The sequence below is a fragment of the Nothoprocta perdicaria genome, unplaced genomic scaffold, assembly GCF_003342845.1.
Source record: "Nothoprocta perdicaria isolate Ctin4 unplaced genomic scaffold, notPer1 scaffold_2, whole genome shotgun sequence".
NCBI lineage: Eukaryota > Metazoa > Chordata > Aves > Tinamiformes > Tinamidae > Nothoprocta > Nothoprocta perdicaria.
Genome location: NW_020455204.1, coordinates 6,405,215 through 6,419,353, shown reverse-complemented (window position 1 = coordinate 6,419,353; position 14,139 = coordinate 6,405,215). Strand labels below are relative to the sequence as shown.

At 41.3% G+C, this 14,139-nt stretch overlaps 1 protein-coding gene across 2 annotated transcripts in view; it reads left to right on the top strand.

Annotated features, from left to right (window-relative positions):
- TMEM132C (transmembrane protein 132C) overlaps positions 1–7,223 on the top strand; it is a 123,178-nt gene extending 115,955 nt beyond the window's left edge. For both annotated transcript variants that reach the window (XM_026037718.1, XM_026037719.1), the window contains one exon: positions 5,695–7,223. In XM_026037718.1, coding sequence (XP_025893503.1) covers positions 5,695–6,894 — 1,200 coding nt within the window. In that variant the 3' untranslated portion in view covers positions 6,895–7,223. The remainder of the gene's footprint in view (positions 1–5,694) is intronic.
- The last annotated feature ends 6,916 nt before the right edge of the window (positions 7,224–14,139 follow it).

The following is a 14,139-nucleotide window of genomic DNA, read 5'->3' as shown; positions in this document are numbered from 1 at the left end:
GTAATGTTATAAGGAAAAAATGTTATAAATGTAACATTTCMGTACTTGAAGGGTGTAGTGCAAATGCAGGAATGCTTGTGGCTCAAGTTTACAGGCAGTGACTAGTGAATCAGAATATACCAGCTGAGATCCCTACTGTACTAAAATTTCAGAAGGCAAATACTGAGGGNGGGGGGGGGCGGAAATCAACCCCATTTTGAAAAAGGGGGTTTGTTTCCTTGGGAGCAACCCAGAATTAAGCATATACATATCAATATATGAATGTTGCTAGACTTCATTATTGAAACGTCAGAGAGATTTCTAAAAAGACCAAATCAATCATGCAAACCTCACTGATACAGCTGAAGCAAAAAAAAAAAAAAAAAAACTAAGATCGTTGAAGGTTTTATTTTTCTCAGAAATGATTGTATATGTCTTAACATTGTTATATGGAAAAAAAATAGTGTGTTCTTAGTCAAATATTTCACTGGCTCCGCTTTTAACATTTTCAATAGCCAAGCCTCATCTTAGATTAGCAAATGTCCTTGGGTAATTGATACTCTGGCAGGCACAGTATTGTGCCTTGCAAATTAAATAGTGCATTGCTATAGCACAATAGAAGGCATAAAACATTATACAGATTGGGCTATTACACATCCTTCAATRTCATATGAATGAACTTAGTATTTGAGCTGTGACTTTCTTTCAATGAACATAATGACTAGATTATTTTCTTGATTATAATGACTACACCATTTCTGCATAAATAGCGTGAAGCAGCAAAAGCCAAAGCAAAGTCTTTAAAAGTTTACGTTTTCCCCCAATACTTAGCTGTCTCAARAAAGTAAGTCAAATCTTTTAATCTTGTGTGCCTTAAGTTAGGTGTCTSTAACTAGGCAACTATTAACCTGAGTTGACCCCGATGGATGCTGAGCCGTGGCTTTTTTAAGAAATCAATGGGGAGTTCACTGATGCTCAAGAGCCCATCATTGATTTAGGTGCCTAAAAATAAATGCAGGTTGACCAACTTCTAAATATCAGAGTTGAAATAATCTTGGATAAAGCTGCTTCTGAAAATTTGGAAACTCGAGCTGTAAGCACTCTGTTTTTGTGGCCATCTGCTCAGGTAGAAAAGCTGTTCCATTTGGTTTGCAGAGGACTGTTGAATCAACACTGTGATCTCTAAGGCTTCTCCAAAATCATAAATTAAAGAAAATTTCCTGTGTTTTCAGTGTTTTGTGATTAGAGTGAGCTTCAAGGACTCTTATATTTCAGCTGGCTCTGCAGGGGAAGCTCACAGCTATATCRTAGCTTTTTCATCACTGTAGGGTATCACCTATAGTCTAAGGAACTGAAATGGAAGATTGGATAAAATAAAGAAAAAAAAAACTTTAATAAATAGCTGTCTGCATTAATATATCTCTAAGTGCCATTGGAAAACTACAGACGTTTTCCTAGGCAAAAAAGAGCAATGTTAGTGTTTGCTAAAGGCCAAATTCTTTTCCTTCACACATGTAACTCCTGTTGACATCAGTGACAAGAGCCAATTCTACGAGGTCCTCCCTCACCTCTGGGATTGTCCTCTGAGCTGTCACCTCTCATTCTGATAGGAGGTGTGGGTGCCCAGCACCTCTTGTGCCAGAGACCAGCTGGACTTACTTATGCATCCCTGCCTTTTGGATTGACAGGATGCTCTTCTGTTTTAGCTTATGTCCTTCGTACAGAATAGTTCACTGGGAGTTCACTGACGTCCCTGAGTTAAGTAACAGATATTGAGGGTCTTTTTATGGTATGTGTTCATTATCCCTATCTGGCAATATAAATTGTATTTAGTTGTATTAAGTGTATTTATATCCACTTTAAAGTGACAGAGCAATGTAGTGGCACACTAGTATGACAAAGGAATTAAGCAGCTTGGGAGAGGGAGAAAGGATGTATTGTTAGATAAGAATCTGAATTCTCCCCTTGCAAATACAAGTAAATTCCCACTGGAAAAGAATGTCACATTAGCAGATTGGACAAAAAGGAGAGAAAGAAATACACAGTAGGGGAATGCATGGTTTGAATTAAGATCTGAGCCCTGGCTGCCTTTCATTTCCACATTGTAACCATCAAGCCCAACTTTTACTACATAAGCCACAGGCTTAAAAATAAAAGCACATAAAATACTTTGGTATTTCACATGATAAAATTGCTAGGGAAACCCATTTCAGCATTCAAGTCCCCAGATAAAAAAATCAGAGCTGTTCCACTAGAAGCCACTGAAAGCAGTATTCCTTGGCCTTTGTTTGAAGGAGGAACACATTCTTTTCTGTAGAGCCGTCCAGACATCCGTTTCTTGCCTTTGGTTTCCACTCTAAAACTATTGCAGCTGACTGCAGATTTCAGGACTTATTCACAAATTTGAAGCCAACTTCTGTTGCTCTCCCCTTTCAGCCCCTTCTCTCCTACCTGTTGCCTGCATCCATGTCGTCCAACATCCTAGTTGTTCTCACACTAGAAAATATGCTGAAGGGAGCAGTCCTAACAGAGGAATGGTTTGTAGAGTCACATTCACCTTTTCATTTCACTTGCGGTATAAATGCAGGTATAAATTTTATAAGTAAAAAATGTTATAAATGTAACAGTTCAGTCCTTGAAGGGTTTAATGCAAACATAGGAATGCTTGTGGCTCAAGTTTACAAGAAGTGACTAGTGATTCGGGATATACCAGCTGAGATCCCTACTGAAGCTAAAAGTTCAGAAGGCAAGTACTGAGAGGGKTTTTTTTTGTGAAAAATTTTATTCACTTACTTGAGCTTTGGTAAATGAAGACCGTTAAAAGGACTCTTACTCCTGGACGTGGAAGAGAGTCAAATATATTGATCGTTTCTTTCACCTATCTTTCTAAGCAGCAGAATTCTGTAAAATGTTGTCATTGATGTGATCTAATGTACAGTATCTGACTCCCTTCACATTGTCACAGTCACCGTATAAATCATCTCATCCTCTAAGAGATGCTGACAGTAATGGGTAGTTGTGGTTAATTTGTTTAGAGTGCAAATGAGTAGGTGTTCGTGTGTGCATGTGTGAAAGGGAGAGGAAAAGAGGAGGAAAGAGCTACTGGAGAGGCAGATCATCCTTCAAACTATTTGTTTATGCTTAATATTTAATGAGCAAAGGCATTTGTCACCTCTGAGTTGGGGACATCAGACATGGGGCAGCAGCTTTGCAGGTACAAAGGCTCCAATCCATCTTCATCTGCTGATAGTAATTGGAGGACCTTGTCAGAGATACAGAGGGGATTTATTGATGCAGCACATAGGATTTGCAGAAACAGCTCTTTGAAGGACATAGTACTAAATCACTTTCTTTTTTCTTTCTTTTTTTTTTTTTTTTGTGGCCTTTCAGAATTTATAATCATTTAGGAAATTCACTTCCTTTCCCTGCCTTAAGATTGCCTTTAACTGTGTGAATGAGGGGAGATCATCRTATGCCAAATAGAATATTTGGGCTGATGCAATGTATTTTGGCAGGATTTGAGATTCTCTCCCCTTTTTTTCATTTTAATTAATATCGTCCACATTGATAGCATGACAGCTTTGTGTTGTTCTGTGAAGAAATTGGTTCTTCCTATAAAAATAGAGTCTCTTTGAAATATAATATAGTAGAAAAACTCAGTACTGACTGAAAATAATGGCTTGGCTTTTGTGGACTTCTGCTTTACTAAACCACATGTGTGCCCACCAACCTCAGCTAATAACCATGYCATTCTGCTCTACATCTGCTTCATAAAATCAGGAATATGGAACGAAGGCAGACCTTCCCATTACACAGGAGGTCCATGGTAGAGCTAGGAAGAGATGCAGGCCTCCTTGTTACCAACCTTGACTCTATGAAATTTTCTGCTCATTTTCTCATCCTGCTCTCCAGAGGAGGGCACCACTGGTAGACAACATCAAGCCTGTTGTGATACATGCTTAAAACACTGCTGTTGGTTTTGTCTTCTGTAGATTCATGAAAAAAGAAGTGGACCTTTAAAATTACATCAAGGATAGTGTTTCACTTAAACCCTTCTCCTGGCATTTGTTGTACAGTCTCTTTCTTTCCAGTTAATCTTTTGCTTTAATCATTTCTAAGACAGTATAATACCTCTCCAGTGGCACATGAGGCTGTCCTCCTTCTGCTTTAGGGATAAGGAAGACACTAGGGTGTCAGATTCCCTGAGGAGATGCATTTTTTCCTCTTGAAACAAATCCATACAAATAATATTCTTTACTTTCCCACGGTTGGGTTTGCTCCGCTATACACTTCTCTGATGCAAATTCAGGCTGCAGTGCAGTGTTTCAGACTGTTCAGCCATTCCAGGATTATTTCTCTAATGAAAGATCAGCTGTTTTAATTTCCTTATTCACATTGCCTTTCCCAGCTTTCGAGTTACCCTGGCTCCACTTCAGCTGTTTGAAGTGCATTTGAATCACCAAGTCCTTTGCCTTCGTTCCTGTTGTGCCACAACTTATTTTCCCTCTTTCAGTCCCTTAAGAACTTGCTGATAGCACTTTGGAAATCAAATATTCAGCATATTCCAGCCTTCTGCACAGCTAAATGCCCCTTGCTGTTTTCATTGAAAAGCTTTAAATTTAACTAGAAGGGTCGCAATTCCCTTTGTTTATAACCGTAGCGTAACAAATTGTGACCAATTGAAAACCGTATTAGATTGTAAATTTGTATTATGACTGGGTGTTAACAGGGTGGCAATATTTTTCCCCAGTGGTGATTTTCAGCCCAGTTGTTCTGATGTACCCAAATGTAACGTTGTTAAGGCTATCTGCAGTTTAAGACTGGTAAAGAAAAGAAATTCATTTCTGTGTGGAGCCGCATTCTGGCAACCTGTCTGCATGTATTCTGGCTGAACAGGCAAGACATGGAGCAAATGAAAAAATAAACTCCTGCAAAGAAAGCCACTGAGATGGGGAGAAGTAAATATCTATATCCTGTATCATCTGGATGGGAAGAGCTGACCTCAAGCWTGTATTTGCTTGTAATGATGACTTCTGAAAAAATATTTCTTTTCTAAAAAAACAAAAACAGTCCAATTAAATCTTGKCCATTTGTATATCAGAGCTCACACCAGATTCCCCATCATCCCTTCCTAGACATAGAAGTGCAGTGGACTTTTAAGTTATTGTGGGGATGAAGTATATTTCACTTAAAACAAGCCCTTTCCCTGCAAAATTCACTGGCTCTGTGGCCCTTTTTCTTTCAGGTGAATATTCTGCTGCAACCATTTGTGAGATGCTATGGTAGCTCCTTATTCCCACTGAGATATTTATGCCCTGTTTAATCTGACAGCTCCCTGTGAAATCTCTGCATGGGGAACATGAGGAAAATAGGTGTACTGTCAAGTGCCTCTAGTAATTTTTCCATTTTCCTCTTTCAGGTTTTGTATGACAGGAATGGCTTTCTTTATAAATCATGTAAATTATAGCTTCCTAATGTTGATGTTATGGACACCTCATATCAATTTTTTTTTAGTTTCTTTTGCAAAACATTTATGTGAAGGATAGCAGTGGAATCTTTGTGAAAAATGACCCATTTTCTGCCCCATCAATTGAATGTTGTGCAGAACCATTGACTCCCATGTCCCACCTCCCAGAGCTGAGAGGCTGCTGAGCTGCAGTGCCTTGGGCTGTTTTATTGAAGACTCCTTCTTTAACCGTATCCTTCTCCTTTCAGGAAGCTGTGGTAAGCACCTGGATTCAGTTCAGTGACAGCTCTGTTACTCCTCTGGACATCTATGACTCCAAGGACTTCTCCCTCTCTGCTGTATCGTTGGATGAATCTGTTGTCTCGATCCATCAGAATGCTGCCTTAAAATGGCCAGTTGTGACAGCAGAAGGTGAAGGTCAGGGCACGTTAATCAAGGTAGATATGATGATTTCTGAAGCCTGCCAGAAGTCCAAGAGGAAAAGTGTCCTGGCTGTGGGGAACGGCAACATCAAAGTCAAGTTTGGCCAGAATGATGCTGACTCCAATACAGGTGGAGATTATGATGCAGATGAGATTGAAAACCACGCTAGCGACCGGCGGCACAAGGTGTCGGATCAGGATCGGTACGGTCAGGATGGACGATATTTCGGTAGCTCTTCAGCAGAGCGAGAAGAAAGTGCCATCAGGAAAGTCAGTACCACAGCAAAATCCGTAATAAAAAATAAAGTAATTAAAAACAATAGGCTGGATGGCAGCAGACTCTCAGATGATAGTCAGCTGCAAAACATTCCCATAGACTTCACCAACTTCCCTGCTCAAGTTGACCTTCCAAAAAGCAACACAGGCATGGAGGAAAATGACCTGGTACAGACACCTAGGGGCCTTAGTGATTTGGAGATCGGGATGTATGCTCTGCTAGGGGTCTTCTGCCTGGCAATCCTCGTCTTCCTAATAAACTGTGCAACATTTGCACTGAAATACCGTCACAAGCAGGTTCTGGTGGAAGGACAAACTACCATGACCCATTCTCATGACTGGGTCTGGCTAGGAAATGAAGCAGAACTGCTGGAGAATGCAGCAGATGTGTCACCTCAGCAGGATGAGCACACAACTATTATTGACCGCGGGACGGGCTGCGAGGAGAGCAACCACCTCCTCAATGGCAGTGCTCAGAAGAACACGCAGAGCCAGATTCATAGGTGTGCTGACTCAGGGGGAAAACTCGGAAAGGAACAAAAATCCGAACCTTTACATTCTCCAACATCTAAACGGAAGCGGGTAAAATTCACAACATTTACCACCATCCCACCCGATGACGGTTGTCCTACTGTCAACTCAATCCTAAGTAGCAATGATGACGATATTAAGTGGGTGTGCCAGGATATGGACCTGGGGGACTCCAAAGAGATACGAAACTACATGGAGAAGTTCAAAGACAAAGTGTAGCTCCTCGCTGGTTTTAGGGGTTTAACCACACCTTGATGCCTTCAGTTCTACAGTATATATTGGGACAGATTAGGGGGAGGGGAAGGAATCCACAGGAGAAATGATAGGGCAGTTTTTATAATCAGGGAAAGATATTGCCAAACTGTCCACGGTTTGCTTTTTGTTTTGTTTTGTTCTATTTTGTTTCGTTTTTTGCTTTGTTGTGTTTTTCCAACGGATGTTCTACCATTCATGGATTTAGGAAGTGGAATATAATTAGCAGAAAGGAGTAAGAAATGGGAATGACCAGTGTGATGAACTGAGCAAGGTGAGGTTGTGAAAACTTGTTTTATGGGTTATCGTAATCATAATGCTAATAATGTTTCAAAGTACCAAAAATATTTGTTAAAAAAGAGAACATAAGAAAGCATGAAAATAATAAACAGGAGACAATAACTTGTTTATATTTCTAATAAAACATCAAGATTATGGACATGTGACCCATAAGAAGACTTTTTAGATTGCTATTCAATCCGTTTCATTCTGTTCCTTCATTTGAAGATGTGTCCTTGGCATTTAGTCTGTGTGAAGGAGGAACAAGTTACCTGGTTTTATGTTTCTGTTTGTCTTACAAGGTGATACTGAACCATTTTCCATTTTGTATTTTTTTAAAGATCTTTAAAAAACAGGAAAATCTGCAATTCACCAAGTTTGCAGTGGACCAAGAATATTGTGTTTCTAAGTTAGCTATAAATAATTTCCTGTCATTTAAAGAACTCATCGGACAAATATTGACTAATTATTTCAGTGTGGTATCTGCCCTGAAAGCATAAGCCTCAATTGTTTCATGCTAGCTAGAAATATGTTCTGTTTGGAGGAAGTATTAATTTTACATGCACTTGGATCATTTGTTTAGTAGTTTGTTCTAAATTTCCACAACCAAAGTTCCCGTGTTTCACCAAGGGAGGAAGGTGCTGTTTTATGTTAGCATTTAAAAGTAACAGTTGATGGAAATGCCCGACGGGTGCATTTTATATGTACCTGGAGACCATCACAGGCCAAATATGTACCGCCTGGATTTTGTTTTTTGCCAAGTCCATGAATTTGTAATTCTGTAATTTCTGTTTATTCTGATGCCACCGGTTCTAGTTAAACTCTGAAAGCCAGAAAAATGGACAGAAAGACACTCGTTGTCCTCAAATGTTTATGTCCTTGTACTGGAAGAGCTGGCCTCTGGACACACTGTTTGAAGGGAAGGAAATGTTACTGAACCAAGATCAAGAAATATCCGGAGCAATTTTATAGATTCTTTTGCCCTTGGACCAGCTCAAACTGAAAATTCTAGATTAGATTGTAAGGCTGTTGTTTTGAATAACATAATACAAGACCAGTAATGAATTTGAAGCAGATAAAAAATAGAGTAGTAGCTTCTCCGTGTAAAATGGCAGAGCATCCACTCRGTGCCAGTTTACACTAACGTAGGGTACAGATCAAAGTCTATGCAATGAGGAAACCACTGTAATCCAAAATCTTTTGTAACTGAAAGGAGGTTGTTATAGCCAGCCTTTTGGCAAGCAGTATTATGTCTTGRCTGTTAGCTGGAAGCACTTGCATTGTTTGTCAGTTCCTGTCTTTAGACTCATCTATTCCCCCTTTATTTTTTTTTTTTAATTATTAAACTCAGTAGTTTGGGTTTGTTTGTTTGTTTTTTTTTTTAACTTGGACAAAATCAATCCTGCCACCCAGTAACATAGATGGACGTTTTAACAAGATATGCCTAGTATGCATTGTAGACTGAAAGAATGTAATATTTATTTATACATTACACAAATTGTAATTAAAATGCTTTACATGGCTTGTCAAATTAACCTCTCTTTGTGGAGGGGAGTGGGCTCTTTCTGTGATTTCTGTGTTGAAGTGTTTCATCTATTGCTGAACAGCTGGGTAAAAAAATCCGAGCTGCTTTCTGAAGAGAGAAGAATAGAGATGTATAGAAGTTTTTCACTGCTCTGACCCTTCCTTTGTGAACCATTTCCCCTTCCCACCCAACATGTGGTGATGATGATGGATGGCAGGAGAAGACAGCGGGCAGGCACAGTTCATGGCATTGTCACTATTAATCATGCTCATCTTCATGCCGACCATSAGCATGAACCACTCCAGGAATCCTGCTCCTGATGTGTGCAACTTCCTTTCAGCCCAGTCATAATTAATTACGTTGCTTCTCTGATTGATACAGTAGGTTGGGATGGAAGCAAGTTGCAGTGAATCACAACTGACATGTACAAAGCACCCTGTATCCCAAAGGACCCCCAGCTCCTTTACAAGCTAAGCACAGCGATGCATCAGCTGCACCTTGGGGATCAGTATATCTTTCCATGAAAATGCAGGTGTCTCTGAGGTGAAAAAGACATTTACAGCTTGGAGTGGCAAAATACAGCAGGAAAAGAGCGAGAAAGATGGTGTGGGACAAAAATAATACACCAGGGTAACACAGACTTACATAGAGTGTAATTAYATAAAATGCATTTTTAAGAAGGGGGGAAAAGATCCTAACAGCCCCAGTGGCTTATAGCACATGTGAAGGATGACACGTCCAGAAAACCAGCTCTCCCTTGCATTTTCTGGGATGCTGGTACAATACTGGCCCAAGAGGAATGGACTGACTGCTAAAGCACTATGGTATCTCCATCTAATCTGATAAGCAGATGGTTACTGAGAGAAAAATCTAAGGAGAAGATTCATATTGCTGTGCATTTTCATGATGGCTATGCATTTCTTTCTTTTTTTTTTTAATCTCATCATGTTGGCTGGGGTAAATATCTCCCAGTGAATAGAAACAACATTTCTAATTCACCTCCACACCAAAAGCTCAAAGGCTTTTTCAAGGAAGAAAAACATTTTTACATGAAAATGAGGATGGGAAAAAATGAAGTTTCCTAGGAGAAACTATTTTTCAGTCCCTTTTCACAAGCAGTGATGTAAATTACTGTTGAAAGACACATTGCAATATTAGTGCAGCTCAGGTTGAATTCAGCTCTCCCAGAGAGGAGCAGAGAGATTCTGCTACCGTGAGGAAGATTACMGTTTATTCATTGTATTACTGTGAAATAATCACAATCAATTCCTTGTTTGTTTATTGATTGTATGTATAGCTCTCTGCTCGCTGTAGATGCAGACTTAGGTATTATGTTTGAGATAACTACCCTTCGAAAGAAAGTATTTGTTATATACAGTGATGATGATTGTGGCATTGGCCTATGTGCAAATGATACCTCTTTTAAGAGCAAAATTTTGTTGGTTATTAGTGATATATAAGTTCTCRCTGATGTTCTTTTGTTTTGGTACTTGAATTAGAAAAAGTTGCCTGTATATAATGCCTGCCAAGCTTGTGCTTTCAGGGCCTTGCACACATGGGGGACTCCTTTGCCTGCAGCCCAGGGCTGGAGCTGTGCTGTCCCCCCGTGCACGCAGCATTTTGCACGTGCTGCCGATTGCCAGGGACATTCATTGCACTTCTGACTTCCTATCTTGTCCTTGCCGTAATKATCACTTCCCAAACGGTGGCAGTCACATACAGCTGCCAGCAAAAGCACATGCCGTGGCCCAAAGAAGAGGCCAAAGCAGCAGTTCTAGAAGTGCTGCCGGATTCTTGGGACAACCAGTGCATCCCCAGAGCAAATCAAAATGGAGACATAGCATCCCTGGAGCACTTGCAATGTTTTTCTCTTGTTACTTTTTTCACTAACACATGCCAGTTATTCTTTTAGTTGCAGCTTATCAGCTGATGGATTTCAGCCAGCCTCCATGGTCCCAACATCCCGCATCAACTCTTGCTAGTCACAACTGCAGTGTCCCCATCTAGATCCACACGTGCTGCGGATCTGCGCGTCTCCACTGAAGCCATCTGGTAGAGCCACGTTAATTGGGARCAGACGGGAGCCTGGACCTTTGATTTAGTATGTATGAGAAGTCCTTGACTATTGAGGGAAGGGATTATTTTAAAGCTGTCGTGCCACATGGTGGAAATGAACCTAGACATTTCCCCATGGAAGGAAGASTGCAGAGAGCTGGGCCCTGCTACATGGGGCAGGAGGAAAGGGCCTTGACCGCCTCTCCTGGCATGGGCTGCTCTCCTCAGCAGCAGAAATTGTTTATATTTTGATATTTCCTTTAGTAAGAGGTGCCAGCCTGGCTGCTCACACACTGACTCAAATGAAGTTAGCGAGGTGACTGTCCCTGTGCTGCCTGGTACCTGCAGCCTCTGCCCTCACCTCACCTGGGGCCTGACCTTTCCAAAGTAAGACTTCCATTTTCTCAGAGGGGAAAAAAGGAGACAGAGGGATTCTCTTACATTCCTTGCAACTGGCACTGTAATTCCATATACTACTTGAGTGGTTTAAGCCCAGAAGATACCACTGGACTCATATGGGCTGAGCAGTTCCTGAAACACGGTGCTGAATTGGCATATGTCCTCAAAATGGTACAGTCTCCATGAATAAGAGAGGTCTTGTAGCAGGAACCTAGGGAGACTGCTGGTGTTTGGAGCCAGGGTGCACAGTTCCCTGTCCGACCTCAACTGTGCTGGTACCAGGTCTGGGCCTGGCCGGAGGGGATGTACTTAGTGAAGCCACCTGAGGAAGGCAGTAACGAGCAGCTGCAGGGAGGAGGGTGTTGGGCTGCGGGTGTGATGAGTTGTTGCTTGTGCATGGACACCTGGGAAGGAGAGGGGTGGCTGCTGGAGGTGCAGAAGAGCTTTGGGAAGTCAACTGGCTGCTGTGGGATAGGGGCCTTCTTGGAAAAAAAGTGAGTCTTGGTTTATTTATTTATTTTGTTCATTTATTTTAGTAATAGTAACAAGTCTTATGGAGCCTAGGTGCCCTGGGGCTGAGATTCAGCAGGAGGAAAGTGTTTGGGTCCACCCTGCATTGCCCTGGTGAGGAAATGGCCTCTGCTATGGGTGGTAAGTGGCGCCTGTGTTGTGCCCATGTGGTTTGGGACTTGCAGGGCTGTGTGCTTTGTGGGGAGCCAGTGAGCCCCAAAAGCTGGTGATTTCAGCTTTTTGAAAAAAAGAAAAAAAAAAATGGCTAAATCTGCTTCTCTGCTGCTATAATAGCTGCCCAAGTTGCTCATGGTGCCCAGCTGGAGACAGCCAAGTTTGCATTGTTGGGATGAGATCGCTGCAGTATGGAGCTATGCTGGGCTCCCTGGACTGACTTCTCGGTTGCAGATACATATGCTGTTGCTGTTGGGCTTTTTCAGGGTGTTTCTCTGAGATCCAGATCCTTCAGTGAGTAATTCTTCACTGACAAAATCTTAAACTCTGGGAGAAAGTGGTGGAACGAGTCGGGGAAAATGCAGCGAGAGTTTCTGTGTTTGAAAGGCTCCTAAGCTGGATTTCAGTGCTTAGAAATAAGCTGTCAGCAAAAATGTGGCAGCAGAGACCTATTATGATGCAAATTACCAAATAACTCCCTCTTGATTACTTATTTTGGACAAACTCAGACCCATTCTCTTTTTATGCGTACACTGGGGAAGGATTAAAGGGCTTTGTGTGAAACTGCAGCATTAAAGCCAGCTAGGGACAAGATATTGACTGTACGTTCAGCAGAGTCCTATCGAGTTGCAAAGGCATCCTGTGCTGTGGGAGGGGATGCTTTGCATCCCGCCATGCAGTTTCCACCCAGTATAGCTGCTTTCTAGATACAGAGTAGCAAACTTGGTTGATAATTGTCTTTTTTTTTTTTTTTTTTTTCTCCTCTTTTCTGCTGGCCTCTTTGCACTACCTGCTTCAGGGCACGCAGCAAACTGGCTGCCTGCAAAACACTGTGCAGAGGCTGGGGAAGTGCCTTTGGGGTCTGGGGTGGCTTTGCAGCATCTGGGTTTGTGTTGCAAGGCTAGAATTTGATCATTTGAGTTCACCTCCATGTGAATAGCAACTGAATTCCTGAAAGCATGGTTTAGACCAGAATCCCTCAKAACCACAATGCAGCACTGGAGCTTGGGCACTTCTGTTTGGCTGCAAATGCAGAAGAGGAAGGGAAATCCTACAGAAAGCTCTTGTTTATTTTATCAGTTTATTAGAGTTGGCCTAAAACATGAGAGGCAGTTTTTTCCTTGCTGCTCAAGTAGCTCAGAGGAGATGCTGGAAGCTGAATGCTCTGCTCTGTTTGCTGCCCCTCMACAAAGCTGCCTTAATTCTTGTTCTGTCAGCAAAGTCTGTGCACTTGGATTTGACCTGGCACTGTCTTGTCATTTGTGTCTGAGGGGAAGTCTCTTAGATGTGCGAAGGAAATAGCCAGCTTGTCTCAAGTGGGAAGGAGTTTAATATTTATATAAGAATTACAGGTTTGTCACTCTGTGGAAGTGGCCAGGGTGAATTATCAGCCAGGATAATATGCAGTTGTGCCTGATTGCTGTGGTTCATCATAGCAAGGAATGGTTACTGGGTTTTAGCATTTCCGTTTATGTTTCTAAAGAGCTCTGGGTTTGCACAGTCTCTGGGTACTGACCTCTGCTAGTACAATTTTTTTTTAGAAATCCCTCTGTATTTCAGATTCCTTCCTGGCAGTCCCTGCAGTAGCATCCTCTGTCCATACAAAACTAATTGATATAGTAGGGCTTGTATTTATTCAGCTGTTACCTGTAAAAAGAGCAGATTAAAACACAATCCTTCAGACTGTTTAGAAAAGACTAAGAAGATGAAAGTTTTTTTTTCCCTTTTATGTCTTTTTCTCCCACTCTGTTCCCACCCACCCCCCAAATGAGAACCAGCTGGGGTGGAAATCCACTCTAATTAAAATGAGATGGTGGGAAGCCTGGCACTGAAAATGCAGATATCAAGTGCCTTTGCTTGCAGCATCGTTCCATAGGAATGTCCTGTGCTCCCAGGACCGTTGCCTCTTCCAATAGGTAGTGCAAGCTCCACAACAAGCACCTAACCAGATGAGCAGTACTCACAGACCTGCATTTATTTTGTTACTATATAGATTGACATAACATGCTACAAGTCTGCACAATATATGTCTGCAGTTGCATAAGCTGCTGAGGAGTGGTAGAGAAGACAACATTAAAGTGTATGTAAAAAGAACTACACATATTCACAGAGTTCCTTGSATCTTATTTTAGCTCAGTGTTTTTAATATCCTGGTATAAAATGCTCTTAATTTTGGATTTATGAATCAAGTTATACTTTGATGGAATAACTCATCCTGCGTGCTTACAGATTTTATTGAAAAGATGAGCAAATAAATATAAAGTGAAACA